General features: G+C 40.6%; 1 protein-coding gene across 1 annotated transcript in view; it reads left to right on the top strand.

Annotated features, from left to right (window-relative positions):
• Positions 1 to 1,915, top strand: part of grm7.S (glutamate receptor, metabotropic 7 S homeolog) — a 314,575-nt gene extending 312,660 nt beyond the window's left edge. Inside the window, exon 10 of the mRNA XM_018261347.2 lies at positions 826 to 1,915. Coding sequence (XP_018116836.2) covers positions 826 to 875 — 50 coding nt within the window. The 3' untranslated portion in view covers positions 876 to 1,915. The remainder of the gene's footprint in view (positions 1 to 825) is intronic.
• The last annotated feature ends 13,524 nt before the right edge of the window (positions 1,916 to 15,439 follow it).

The following is a 15,439-nucleotide window of genomic DNA, read 5'->3' on the forward strand; positions in this document are numbered from 1 at the left end:
TTAATGCAGAAGCACAAAGATAGAATAACAAATGATGATCTTCATGGACAACCCAAGAGCAATAAAGATAAAAACAAAAGATCATGAAAATAAATCTGAACAAAATAAAAATTACATTAGAGTAAAGAAAAATAAATAAATACATACATTTGATTTGAGAGGAGATTGAGAGCCAGTGAAAGGATGTGCACATGGGAGCAGCTGATGTGGAGCAGCAACGTTTAACAGATTGGAGTTGGGAAATGCTATTTCCTGCAAGGAATAATTTGCAGAAGTCAAGGAGGGAAATAATAGGAGATTGAATAAGTATTTTAGTTGTATCTAAGCTGAGGTGAGGTCCTATTCATTCGAGAAACGTTGTGCCAATAAAAGCAGCTGGATTTGGCAAGTGTCTGGATGTGCAGTGTAAAAGACAGATAGGAGTCTAAGATCATTCCTAGACAGTGAGCCTGATTGAAAGGTGATGTTATTGACTGTGAGTGAGACCTGAGGGGCAGGGGAAGATGGAGGAAATAACCATGAATTCTATTTTAAAGAGATTTAGTTTTGGGTAACATCCAGAAGTTGATAGCAGAAAATCAGTTAGTACCATGGAAAAGGGAAGTGATCCATTTCCCACACTGAAATGCTAGGACTAACTTGGAAATATTAGGCATCAATATAAATCTGACTGCATCTCTTTTCATGCATTTGGGCCACAATTATACTGGAACGATCTGGAAAATGTCATTTTACATCCAATATGTGACCAGCAGTTCAGAATAAAGCTGAAAATATGTATATACAATTAAAAATCACTAATTGTGTCTTCTCTTCCTGTTTCAGGTCCAGCAACCAAGAAAAATTATGTCAGCTATAACAACCTGGTGATATAGACTGCCTCCTCATTCAAGATGAAAGGAGCGGCAACATTTTCACTCCTGCGTTGTGTGGTGCAGCTTGCTCCCTCTCTACCATGCGCCTCTCCTACAGCGGCCAATCATGGGAGGAGAGGAGCTTTTGGGACATGATGGTGCACTGCCCTTGAGGGCTGGAACAGCTGCTTCATCCAAGCCATCTGAACTGTTCCCGGCTTGACTGTCGGAAGCCGGGACAAAGGGATGAGCGCCGAGCCCTGGGTGAAGAAAGCCTTGAGTGGAAGTTAACAGGGCTCTTCCGCATCTCCCGGGACCACCAGACTCAGACCTTACTGTACAGTTTCTGATGAACATTCAGCATATAACAAATATCTCCTTTCCTACTCCATGTTCCATTTTTTTCCATCCTTGGGGAGTCCATTCCCATAGGTCCCTCTTCTCTCCAGCCAACAGCACTTCTCTCGCCCAACATTCACTTTGAAGCACATTTTTCTATTGTTCCTTCATTCTTCTGGTTGCAATTCATTCAGCCCGAGATGTTTTCCCTCTATATCTCTCTGTTCCCTCTGTTTATTTTTTTTTTTTTTTTTCCTTCTTAAGAAAAACAAGGTTTTATAAAGACCAAAAACTGTGTGTGCGCGACTCAGACTACTCCTGAGCGTGATTGGCTGGCAGGTTCTGGTATGTGATTGCCTGATGACCTCGGGGTTTCCTGTCTCTGAATGCATGTTCTTTCCTTGCATCATTTCTTTTTACTGTCGGAAGATTCTACTGTTTGTGTTTGGTTTTACTTCATTTGCCCATGACGGGAGTCTTGCTGACAGGTCTGGAGGCATGGTGGCCAACATTTACGTAAGCCTGCCTTCGATGATCTGTCTGTGCCCAGTCTCCGAAGGCCACTCCGTGGATTCAGATGTGACAAAAAAAGCATGTATGTTTTCTACTGTTTGTAATGAGTATTTTCTGCTTACGTGCCAACCTCGTGAGACACCCTCCCCAAATTGCCCTGTGATATTGTCAGAGAATGTATCAATAAAAAATTTTGATTATCTTTTTTATTCCCTGCACTCTAGCTTGAGTCTTTATGAAAAACACTTAAAGGGCAACTGTTGGCCAAATATATTATCCACAACTAACGGTGCAGGCTAATAGAGCCTGTTGTTGTAACTTCTAATATCCTCATATTTTACAACTGGGGGTACTTTATTTATTATAATACACACATTTTAGTGAGTCATGTGACAGAAATGACATCACTACTCACCGTTTATAACTGATGACATCACTACTCACCGTTTATAAGGATATAATTTACAGGATATTCATGGCTTTTGTGTATTATAAGTACATAACCCTCGGTTCATCAAGTTTAGTATATGTAAAACCGTCTGTCTGCTGGCACCTACTCTACCCAAAACTGACACTGAGTGAAAGAGCTGCTGACTGATAACAATTTATAATACAGATGGTACATAAATTCAATCTATGCTCTAAAATCAAACTCTACAAGTTACTCAGCAACAACTGTTAATAAAAACATGTATTTATCTCTAAAGAAAGTGACCAGTAGCCCTGAACTTTTGTGCACTGACTGCCTTGATTCACTAAATGTGGATTTGTTCATTGTATCTTCCACTTCATTGTTGCCCGTTTTCTATTCTGAAGCCCCCCCCTCCCCAAGCCTTGCTGCAGCTTCCATTAAATTATGTCAACATCGACTGCATCTTGGGAGAACATATATTCCTGCAAGTATATACATAGAAATGTCATTTTGAAGTTTTCCAGAAATGGTAACTCCCCCACAAACCTACTGCTTTGCTCACTACACCCAGTTCAGGAACCAATATTATAAAGAAATATATAAGGAGTAGGTCATTTAAACCTTAACACTTGAAAAAGGGCCGTGTCCAAAACATGTTGTGCGATTAAAACATTTTGCAGTTAACCTGCGAGTGCCTACCTCTATTTCCTTACACATAGGTAATTTAGTCCTCGCCCTGTTTATATTGGAGAAAATGATGACTACACACAAAACAGGGCCCCATAAAACAGTTCATGTTTTTTTCTTATATGCATGCTATTAAAAATGCCAAACACATATAAACACCTAAAATGATCTGTTATAGCCACTCATAGGGTTATGTAATAAAAGCCACTAAGTTTGCCCAGGGGCAGTAACCCATAACAACCAATTAGCAGGTAGTCTTATTGGTTGCCATGGGCTTCTGCTTCTGGGCAAACTTAGTGCCTTATATTATATATGGGGGTGTGGCAGTATCTAGAAATCAGTCCCCACGCCCCTGTAAAGTAATGGTCCCTATGTTTTTACCGCAAAATGTTGTAGAAATTATCTGGGAATCAACTTTAATGATCCGTCATTATAAAATTTGGGCAAGTGTAAACAAAAAACTATTCTTGCTTATCTAGCTTGCTGTAGATTACAATAGCAATAGGACATGGAACCCCAACTGCCAAGCATTGCCCCTATGTGTGACTATGTAGTGTTTTACTATGAAACCCTCAAACCGTCATCATACTGTAACCTTTGACTATCCTAGAGGTGATAGGGAAGGTGCATGTCATTTACGGTCCCCTTCCCTGCCTCCCGAAGCTTGACCACTGCCATCTTCTTTCTAACTCCATCATATGTCTGTGCTGTATGTGCCACTAGAGGTCCAGAGGTCTCATTCTACAGCTTGTGTTCATCCTAATCAGTGTCGGACTGGGCCGGCAGGACACCGGGAAAAAACACGGTGGGCCCCGGGCTCTTGTGGGCCCCGCAGGCCCAGATCCGCTACTTAGTGGGGCGGCACGACCCCACTTTGTTCGGGGTCACGGTAGAATAGAGTATCTGTGCATGCACACAAACGCGGCACCACGCGCATGCGCACAAACACGGCACCACGCGCATGCGCACTAGCCCCCTGCAGCACTCCGGAGCGGCAGTGGCGCCTGGAGGGGGGCCCTGGGGCAGTGGCCCCCAAGCCTCCCAGTCCGACCCTAATCCTAATGTTAATATAGTCCAGGTTTTAGAAAGTTAGGCAGCTCCAGTAAGCAGCTCAGTGACCCAGACGCAGATGCTGAACTGTTACATTCTGCTACTTTACATTTCCCAGCAGCATCTTTGGGACATGAGCAACTATTGTAACTTATATTCGAAGTTATATGAAACTCAGGGATTCTGTTCAGCAGGGCCAAAAATAAGAAAGTTGCCCCCCCCCCCCCCCCGAGCTGCTTTAGAAAGACACAAGAAGGTGAAAAACAAAACTTTTCATTTCAATATTAGAAAAACACAATTCGGAAATAGAAAGTAATTGGGAAAATTCTTTATTTCTCGTTAATCTGAAACCAATGAACTGAAAAGTGTTGGAAGGTGAATAACCCCTTTAAATAAAGAAAGAAATATACTTCAACACAAATATTGTATGTCAGTATGAGAAGCAGTAAAGAATGTAATGTAAGTATGTTCTGCCTCCCTGCTACATTCCATTTCCATTTTAACAAGAGGTATAATGTTTATATATAGGCCCTCAGTACATCTATGGATGATTAGTATCATTATTCTTTATATAGCAGTGCTTTACAGAGTAAGCCCTAGTGGAGCTTACAATCTAGGATCCCTATCACACACAAATGTAGCACATGTTGTGAGTGGAAATAGTGTGAGTTGCTGCCAGTGTATCCCAGGCACCCTGAGGCTATGGGCAACTGCCAGCAGTGTGTGTGTCACTTTAAACACCTTACTCTCAGTTGGATCCAATGTGTCTTCTGGTGCATAGATCAATCAGGATGAGAGTAAAAGCAGCCCAGTTTAATTGCTTCAAACAAAAAACTTTCTTCTTTATTGAACAGTGACAGGTATCTTGATAACAGCTTTCAGGTAATAGTATCTTCTAGTACATTCAAAGCAATCAATAGAAAACCTTAAAAAAAAGCCTGTCTTTGGTGATTTTCCCAAGCACTAGAGATCTCACAGATTATGTTGCTCCTTGGCACTTTCCCTGCACCTGAGTTCACCCACTCATGTCCCTATCTGGCGTCTTGATCACCGCAAGGGTGCTAACCCCAACTACTCTACTTGTTGGAGCCAGAAAGCTGCTCACTAAAATAATCTGCCACTATCTTTTGCTCCTAGAGCAACTATTACATAAACTTCTCACACTAAATAAACTTTCCCTAACTTGGGCTCAAACCCTCTCCTGTAACCCTGGGCCTGTAACAACCTCGCAGAGAGGTCCTAGGAAAGACCCTGAGCACATGGTGCTTAAAGGGATCCTGTCATCGGAAAACATGTTTTTTTTCGAAACGCATCAGTTAATAGTGCTACTCCAGCAGAATTCTGCATTGAAATCCATTTCTCAAAAGAGCAAACCGATTTTTTTATATTCAATTTTGAAATCTGACATGCTGCTAGACATTTTGTCAATTTCCCAGCTGCCCCTGGTCATGTGACTTGTGCCTGCACTTTAGGAGAGAAATGCTTTCTGGCAGGCTGCTGTTTTTCCTTCTCAATGTAACTGAATGTGTCTCAGTGGGACATGGGTTTTTACTATTGAGTGTTGTTCTTAGATCTACCAGGCAGCTGTTATCTTGTGTTAGAGAGCTGTTATCTGGTTACCTTCCCATTGTTCTTTTGTTTGGCTGCTGGGGGGAAAGGGAGGGGGTGATATCACTCCAACTTTCAGTACAGCAGTAAAGAGTGATTGAAGTTTATCAGAGCACAAGTCACATGACTTGGGGCAGCTGGGAAATTGACAATATGTCTAGCCCCATGTCAGATTTCAAAATTAAATATAAAAAAATCTGTTTGCTCTTTTGAGAATTGGATTTCAGTGCAGACTTCTGCTGGAGCAGCACTATTAACTGATTCATTTTTAAAAAAATGTTTTTTCCCATGACAGTATCCCTTTAAACTTTTTTATAGATTCATATACTGCCACCTAGTGGGCAAACCATAACTTAGAATAAATCCCACTTGACCCAGAAAGGGAGACATAGCTGCCTGTCTATACTAAAGGACCACTTAGGTGTCAAAATACATAGAGGAAACTGCCTGAGAAATGCCTAAACCTCAGGGTCTTTACATTAACTATGTCAGTTTCATCAGAAGCCAATCGACCTGCCTGTATATTTTTGAAGTGCCAGAGGAAACCAGAGAACTAGAGGAAAGGCAAACAATCACAAAGAGAACATACAAACTCTTGTAAATCAGATGAGCATTCTCTGCTACTCTAGTAAGCCAGTCCAACCCTAGCTATATATATTATTCTAGAGCCAATGTCCTTTGCCAGAGGCCATTATACCAGGAAATCTATTAAAAACCCCTTTGGGAAAGAAAATGAAGAAAAATGTAAATTTTAAAGACATATATTTTGAATACAAAAATAGCTCATGTATATGTATCTTTTAATGGTCAATTTATTCTTATACTTCAACTTTGTTGATATTTAAAACGATTGTGGATTGTAGAACATCCTTAGGGGCAAATTTACTAAACGGGGAAGTGGCTGACGCTGGCAAAAATTCTCCAGCATGACGTCATTTTGGCACTTCGCCAATTTACTAACAGTGAAAATTCCCAAGTGAATTAGATAGAGTAGTGCAACTTCGCAAGCCGCCTGGCGAAGTTGCACTCTGGCGAAGGTGCGAAATTACAATTTTTTTTCTTTTATTTTATGAACGTTACCTCTTTCGCCAGAGTTGACTTTGCCAGGCTAGACCAGGTGAAGTGCAATAGAGTAGATAGGAGTTTGAAAAAAAAAGTTGAAAAGTCCCCCGTGTTTTACTTTTTATCGGGTTGAAAAAGATCGAAAAAATTTTTTCGGTTGCCCCCTTTCCCCTCTACATTTTATAACATATGGCACCTTAACTATACTGTGGGCACATGTGTAGGGCATTAGAACACCCCTATATTCTTTTATTAACTTTCCCTGGGATTGTGTAGTGTAATGTGCGCTGCAGCATACACGTCCATTAACTTTTAAACTTGGCTCCGTATGCAAATTAAGCTTCGCTAGCGTAACTTCGAACGGCTGATCATACTATCGCTTGAGCAACTTTGCAAGCGTTCGGTAACCTGTGTGCAGCTTCGGATCTTCGTGAATTTGCGCAGCCTTGACGAATCTACGCTTGGTGAAGTGCGGCATGGTGCGTCGAGGGCAACGCTACATGAAGTAAATCTCCCCCTTAGTTTTATTTATGATCTTTGCAGTCTCACTCTGGACAAAATATGGATAGATTTAAAGTAAGTCATAAAAAAGGAGAATAAAAAGGAGAAGCAATGGAAAAATCATGTTTAATATGGATCTGTTATATCTTTAAAGATACTACCCCCAGCTATCCTATTTACGATTAAATTCTAAGATTAAATTAACAGCCCATACCCCCGTGTGATACCCAGTCATTTGTAAATGTAGGCACATTTTGAACCCATCTGGTGGCTGCATGTGGCTCTGATGAATTATTAATAGACATCTATCTTTGTGTACAATTTAATTAGTGTCCAGCAAGGATAAGTGCATGTGCTCAGCCCTATTGTTTTTCTAGAGGGAGATTGATTTATGAACGAGAAAGGAATAGCAACTTGTACAAAGGCAGATTACAGACCAAACCTAAAGCCATGTAAAGCCATTGCCCTTTGTAACTGTACAAGGAAGGATTTTGTTACAAACTGGACATTGGTATCAAAGACAGTAAAGCGCAATCATTTAATTACCTGAATCTAATTTGTATAATAAATTACCAGATGTGTTTTTAGAGGGGAGTAAGCTAAAACAGCCATCTTGGGCCCTCTCACATAGAGGGGTCAACAAAATTGGCAGATGTACAGTTTTTTCGCTCTCGCATATTAGTTGTATCTCCTGAGATGATTATTTACTGAAGACATGCATTGAAAAAAACCCGTAGTGGCTGCTCAAATTACCTCCCAACTTACAAATTAAGGCTCTGTTATATTCATGTGAGACAGGCATCACACTTATATGGGTAGTTTACTCCAAGGAAATACTAATGGAGAGCCACTTGTGCCCATGTTTGTCAAGGTAACGTAGATCACACCCCATGAAGTCATAGAACCAAGAAGTGTTGGAAATGTGCACTGCGTCATATTCATGCCAGCTTACATGGGAGTAGCAGGGCAGTTCTTCTGATCTTTTGCAACTGACATTTTTTTTCTAGCTTTCAAGTTACTAGCTTTACACTGCCAATACAGTATAAAACATAGTTATATAGTTAAGTTGGGTTGAAAAATCAGGTTCAACTTCTCCAAATGAAACCCTTTGCACTTACCTACACTCACACCGACCCTCCATACACTCACATAAACTATATATATCAATATCTATACTAATTGTAGCTTTTAGTATCACAATAGCCTTTGATATTATGTCTGCCCAAAAAATCATCCAAGCCATTCTTATAGTCATTAACTGAATCAGCATCACAACATCACCCGGCAGTGCATTCCACAACCTCACTGTCCTGACTGTGAAGAACCCCTTACATGGCATCAGATGAATGTTCTGTTCCTCTAGTCTAAAGGGGAGGCCTCTGGTGCATTGATCATTTTTATAAGAAAAAAATATATAGTATATTGAACATTAGAATACAATTATTTGAACTGCAAAAAGTACTCAGAAGAGCAAACTAAAACAACAATTACTTTGAGGGTTTACATAAGGCTGGTCACCACAGAAGCTTAGGCTACAGCTGGAAGCAAAAACAATAAAATGGTGGAATTGGGAAGGTGCAAATTAAATTATTATACAAAACAAAAATATGGTATTGGCCCTTTAAAAAATGTAATCTCACCATCTGCAAACCTAATCTGGTTTCCATCTGAAAAAAGAAACTCTGCTATATACTATAGGTAATAAAATAACTACAATCCAACGCTTTTTCAGGAACATTGGAACATTCAAAAGGCCCTTGGTTTAGTCTGTGATTAGAGAAAAAATGGCCTTACTAGACAATAAGACTGCATAAAGCATGATACAAAGAAAAGAAGAGTCTACATAGGGCACATGGGGATGTAATGTGGATGAAAATAAAGTTGTTTGCATAATTAACACCTACATGGGAATTGCTGGAATTAATCATTTAACTCGGCTTTGCTGAGACTTGAGTTTTCTCACCAGATTCATCCATCTTTCCCTTTCCTTATCTTATTGTAAGTCTTTGTGTTGTCTCTATCCTTGTGCCCAACTGGAGTAAGTCTGTCTCCCGGAGAGCTGCTCTGATGGACGAGTCTCCCTGCTCATACAACCCTGGTGTGACAGGACAAAATAAGTGAATCATATACCATAAAAATGTCCTAAAAGGTAGTCCTAAGTCTTTATTTATATAGCACAGCTCTCTTTATTTCTATGTTTGCCAACGCAAGTCCTTAAAAATATCCACCCCACTACAGAGTTAATAATTCTTCTGCTGCAAACAAACAAATAGAGATGGGGAAGGTTCTCCTTATTATGGGATTGAGCGTCTCTCTTTGTGCACCTTGTTTATGAGTATTTCCAACAAGAGCGTTAGTATTTCATTTCTACGTTAGATTGAGAGTTTCAATTTCCATGTCTTTCTGTTCCAGAGCGACCAAACTCACTGAACTCTGAAGTCTATCTGCTCAATAATTTGCAGAAAAGAAGCAAATGGAAATAGGCAGGAGAGCCATGTTTGAGAGAGAGAAAAAGTCTGTAGAAATAAAATAATGAAAAATAAATTAAGCACATACTGTGTGGGCCCAGAAGGGCAGAGAAGAAAATTCATCCCCATGTGTTGTCTGTACTGCCCCAGAGCAACACACTAAAATAATGTTCATTCTCTCACCCATCGTTCATGTTTATTATATAATGAAAGAATGAAATATCAACAACTATTATGCTACTATGAACAGTAGAGCATGACCCCTTATACCACCGGTTTCAGCACTTTGGATAGGGACAGAAATAGGGGGAGGCAGAAAAGGCAGCTGCATAAGCCACAATGACCCCTCCAAAAAATTAAGTTCCTGAAAGGTGAGCAGGAACAGTCCAACGATAAGCAAGCAGGGGTACTAGAGTGGCTAGTCTGGGTTGCCACATATTAAAATATAGCTACAACAGCCAACCTGCCATAATCTAACAGTATGCAAGAGTACAGATGCCAGTTATTCTGCCCTTTAGCAAAAAAAAACCTACCCCAACCCCACGTAGACTGCCCTCCCTCCTCCCCCCAGATTAACTACCCCCCCGGGGAAATGCCCCTAACTTTTTACTTACCCCTCGGCGCAGAATCAGGCATCGGAGTTCCACACAGCCATCTTCCACAGCCAACTACAATATGAATAGCAGAGGGCTTGAATAGAAAGATGAGTAATAAAAAGTAACAATAGCAATACATTTGCAGCGCATTTGTTTTTCAGATGGAGTCAGTGACCCCTATTTGAAAGCAGGAAAGAGTCAGAAGAAAAAGCCAAAGAATTTAAAAGTTGCATAAAATGAATAATGAAGGACAATCAAAAAAATGATTTAGCATTAGTCATTCCACAACATAATAAAAGTTAAGAACCATCCCTTTAAGTATTAAATCAGGGCATGTGGGCAAGTGTGGCTGGTGAATCAAAAAACAATTGTCCGCCCCAGTATGTTGTGGGGGCATTGTGCATAAAGTTGATGTTTATTAACGGGGCCATACACTGTCATACCTAAGGTGCACAAGGAGCCACACGTGGAATGGCTGTACAGGTATTGGATCCGTTATCGGGAAATCCGTTATCCAGAAAGCTCTGAATTATGGAAAGATAGTCTCCCATTCAAATAATCCAATTTTTTAAACTTTATTTCCTTTTTCTCTGTAAAACAGTACCTTGTACTTGATCCCAACTAAGATATAATGAATCCTTATTGGAAGCAAAACCAGCCTATTGGGTTTATTTAATGTTTACATTAAGGTATGACTTAAGGTATGAGATTCCAAATTACAGAAAGATCCATTATCTGGAAAACCCCAGGTCCCAAGCATTCTGGATAACAGATCCCATACCTGTATTCCTATTTTCCCTGATCGTTTGACCCATAACCACTGTGCTTTCTTATCTCTTCCTCTGTCACTGTTAAATCCACCACAGGCAACACTACGAAGCAAAGCACTAAATGTTACCGAGATCTTCAGATAAAAGATTATTGATCCAACTTTGTCTTGGGGGAAACAGCGGAACTGATCCTGAGAACAATCCCCTGCCGTAAAGTACGTTTGACTTCTGGTGACTTTATCAGAATTAAGTTAAAACTTTTTCCATCACTTTCTATGATGTTATTATTCTCAATTGTTCTGCCAATACAATAACTTGTGTCCTTATAAGATGATGTAACTTTCACCCTACTTGGGTGCACTTTCTATTTAACATGTACTTTGCAGAGAACTAAATTAAGAATTGCATAAACATGGAATGATAAAAAGCCTTGGAGCCGTGAGCTGAATTTGCTCTTATCTAATGCCCTCAAGATTAAAAGAAAAGGATTGCATATGCTTTCTGGATGGCGTCTGCAGATCTGCCGCGGCGAGGAGTGGAGGGAGGGAGCTGCTGCTTTGGATATATCCTGACAAATTGATCAAAGTCAAATATGCCACACAAGGTGCTTAGGTGAGAGGGAAGAACAGGAATCCAGTGATAAGGTCAATAACCTCATACCTGTGTATAGGAGAGCAGGGAACAGAGAGCTGTCTGGGGATGGCTGATAAGAGTCCAGCTGCACAAAGACTTATCCCAACTTATCTCAAACATGAAAAGCGAAGTTAATAAAGTGCTAGCAATGATGGCGTCAGATCAGCGAAAATCTAGGTATTGTCCCCCAAGATCCAATCTGTCAGGCAGGTGCTAATAGGTGAGATGGCATTTAACTCAGTCCAGCCAGATCTGAGGGAGATTGGGCTAACACAAGTGTGCCTACCTTCTCTCCAAACAACAGCACAATGTTACAGTAATACATACAACAGTTACAGTGTGGGGCTAGAAAAGATACACTGCGGGAAAATGGTATAATTAAGTGTGATATCTAAATACTCTCCGCCACTCATCACCACCCCAGTCACCCTGCCCAATATCACTCTTATATTGGAGTAGTAATGTGTCCAGTACTGAATTATTGCTGGGTTCCTGGCCGAACAAGCAGGGCTGTTTGAATAGCTGACTGGAGTTCTCACTTACAAACACAAGGGGTGATATGATAACTATGTATAAATACATAAGGGGATCATATAATAATCTCTCTAATGCTTTATTTACCAGTAGGTCTTTCCAGCTGACACAAGGTCACCCATTCCGATTAGGAGAAAGAAGGTTCTGCCTAAATATTTGGAAGAGGTTTTATACAGTGAGAGCTGTGAAGATGTGGAATTCTCTCCCTGAATCAGTGGTACAGGATGATACATTAGATATAATACAGGGTTATGGAAGATAACTCATAGTACAAGTTGATCCAGGGATTGGTCCAATAGCCATTTTCAAGGCAAATTCCCCTCTGAGGCAAATTGGAGAGGCTTCAAATATGTTTTTTGCCTTCCTCTGGATCAACTAGCAGTTATATGTAGGGACTCATAGGGTTAATGTGCCCCTATGGTATTAAATCCCTACACTTCCTAATCCCCAAATTGCTGGGCAGATGTCCATGTAGCTAGTTGTAATTTATATATTCCAGATAATTGGCCAAGAGGTGTTGTGACCACATCCTGTCACACTCTGGTATAGTGTGAGAGAAGGGGTGGATCTTCCTCTTTGGCTTCTGGTTGCTGATCCAGCTGGATGTTTCCAAGGAGCCTGAGTACAAAAAGGCCCAGTAAAGCCAGTTTGCCCTTGAGGGACCTGACCCTCTAGTGTTTAAGAATGAGGCTGGTGAGTGGCAGGAATATAATTATTATAGACACTCTAGGAGAGTAAGACAGTGAGAGAAGAGAGAAACAGCAGCTTTGTGCTCCATCAAGCAGGGAGTAGCTTCCCAGGCTGTAAGATTTGCCTACAGTGAAGGTTGTCAGGCTTTAGGTTCTCCTCCCTGACCACTCCACTGGGTAAGATACAGACCACGTGGTATTTTTGCTTAGAGGTAAGTTGTACTGCCTTGACTACATCCTCAGGGAATGCACCTGCATCTACCTCTGAACTGTGTGCCTATATATTCTGCAAATGCCTCTTTACTGGTATAAGTACCCTGTGGATCATTTGTCTCTGACAAATAAAGTTATTTTGTTTTGTTTGATTTGCAAGAACCTCCTGGCGTCCATTTCTTTATTGGTTAAAGCACAGTAGCATGTGGGAGTTGTAGTTGCACTACACCTTCACCTTCATTTTTCCACTTTGCAAAAGCCCTGCCTTAAGTGTTAGAGTCCAATGTAACCAAGGCTCTAGTTTACTTGCTGGTGATTAACCCCGTTGGCCTGGATAGTCCAAAAACGTGTTACATAGATATATATATATATATAGAGACTTAAAAGGCTGAGCTTGATGGACGTGTGTCTTTTTTCAAAATAACTTACTATGTTAATAAGTGCAAAGAACTAATTTGAACTATAAAGTTACCCGTATCCATACATGCTTCTAGCCACTTGAACCTTCTTGGTAGGAGCATTAGTAACCACAAGTCTCAGGAATCTTGAAACTACTACCAGCCTGGATTTGGTGGGTATGTATCCATGGACTTCTATCAATAATGACTCAATGTAGTTTTACAAATGTGACCTCAGTTATTGGGAAGATATTACATTAAAGAAAGGATGTAAAGACCCTCTTTTATCTTTCAGGCTGGTTACAAAGGGTAAATAAATAAGAAGAACAGTCAAATACAATGGATATAAAAGCCAGAGAAGGCTTGTACAAGTAAGACAAGAGTCTGGACAGAGCTGTATCACATATTCCAATTAAGGGAAGCAAGAATTGTAGATGATGGTAATCAGCACGGTCAATCAGCCGACAGCTCAAGAATAATCAGTTAGGTAAAGTGCCCTTTAGTCTTGGCAAACAGCTCCTTGTCTGACAATTTATCAATAGCGTTTGGGTATAATACAGTGGGAGAAAAGCAATCTGTACAGGGTCAACAACAAGCAGGAGGAGACACTGTATGAAGTGGTTTTATACAATATATTGATAATAAAGAGTATGGTCAGGGCTCATACACCTGGGTGTGTAGGTCCTGCAGGTCATTAATCTTAAATTAAGCTGAGACTGATATTATGTACTAGATGGATTTCGCATTATAGGTACAGATAGATGGAAATATCACACATGTGGCTGTCAGAGGGACCTTTTGTAAGAGGTGTCACAAATACGGAAATTACATTAATGGGTTTCAATTTAAACATCTTGTTCAAATATGTTTAATCACAAACGTGTCCAGATCCTTACAATACTCTTGCAGCCTCAATGTCATACTAATTTGTACTGCATTCTCTGTTACACTTAAAAAATGAAGGCTCCAGCCTCAACTTTTTGCTTGATGTATCCAATTTTGCTATAGTTGTACTTTAATTTTCCTGCACAATTTTTCTTCCCAACATCTCTATGTTTATGGGATCGACAGGCCTGTCTCCCGAAGTATCTGGAGTCCAGTACTCAATAGACATGCTGTACCCTCACAGTGCCAGTCTAGATCAAATCCATATACCCAGGGTACTTACTGTTTCAAATCTGCAGTCTCTGCTGCCTGTGTGAGCAGAATTCTTTCAGCGCTTAAACACATTAATGGTTTCAGATTTCAGTTGTTTAAAAGACCAAATCTTCCTCCTGAATGACTTGACCACTATCATTTTTTACTAACATCTTCACCTTCTCTGTGACACATTGAACTGCTCCAATTCTGCACAGTATTTTCCCCAAAATAGCAATGCTTCCAGTTCCTGCTGCACTTTCAGCTTTATCTTGAGCTTATTGAAGTGAAAGGGAATGAAGGTAATTTTTATTAAGGGATTATTAGAAAAAGCAATACCAAAATTATATAGCAGAGCCATAATTTCTTTTTTAAAGCCAATTTATGAAATGCATGTGCCATACAGCTTACTTTCTTCTTTTTATTGCTCACTCTTGTGTTGCAGAATCAATGCTGTCCTGTTGTGAGACCAATTGCACCATTTGGAATAATGCACTGGGTCAGGTCAACTTAAATCCCTCACAGCAGACAATATAACACTACCTAGTGTTGCATGGTCCTTCCATGATCCTGGTGTCAGTTTGTGAGTGGGTTCCTGTTGCTCTGCAATTATCATCCTAGGTAGTTGTGCGGGTGTATTCGATTGCACACCAATTAATATAGTAAGTTTTGCCATCACTGCTGTGTGTGCCCAGTGGCAGTGTACCATTTCTGAATGGATGTTGGGTGGACGCTTAGTCTCAGTGGTTGGTTATAGGATTTGTCCCTGTTGTATAGACCCAGCATGACTTCTGTGACTCTCCCCCAGCCTGGCCATGACCTAGAGTCCTGCAGCGGGTCGGGTACCCATAGGTACCCGCGGGTTTCCCGCAAAAAAAATCAGGCACCCTGCAGAATGAGGGGAGTATTTTCAGGAGCAGGTATAGATGTGGGTCGTGGGTCTGAGGGTCGCAGGTCAGGTTGTGGGTCTCATCT

The sequence above is a fragment of the Xenopus laevis genome, chromosome 4S (assembly GCF_017654675.1).
Source record: "Xenopus laevis strain J_2021 chromosome 4S, Xenopus_laevis_v10.1, whole genome shotgun sequence".
NCBI lineage: Eukaryota > Metazoa > Chordata > Amphibia > Anura > Pipidae > Xenopus > Xenopus laevis.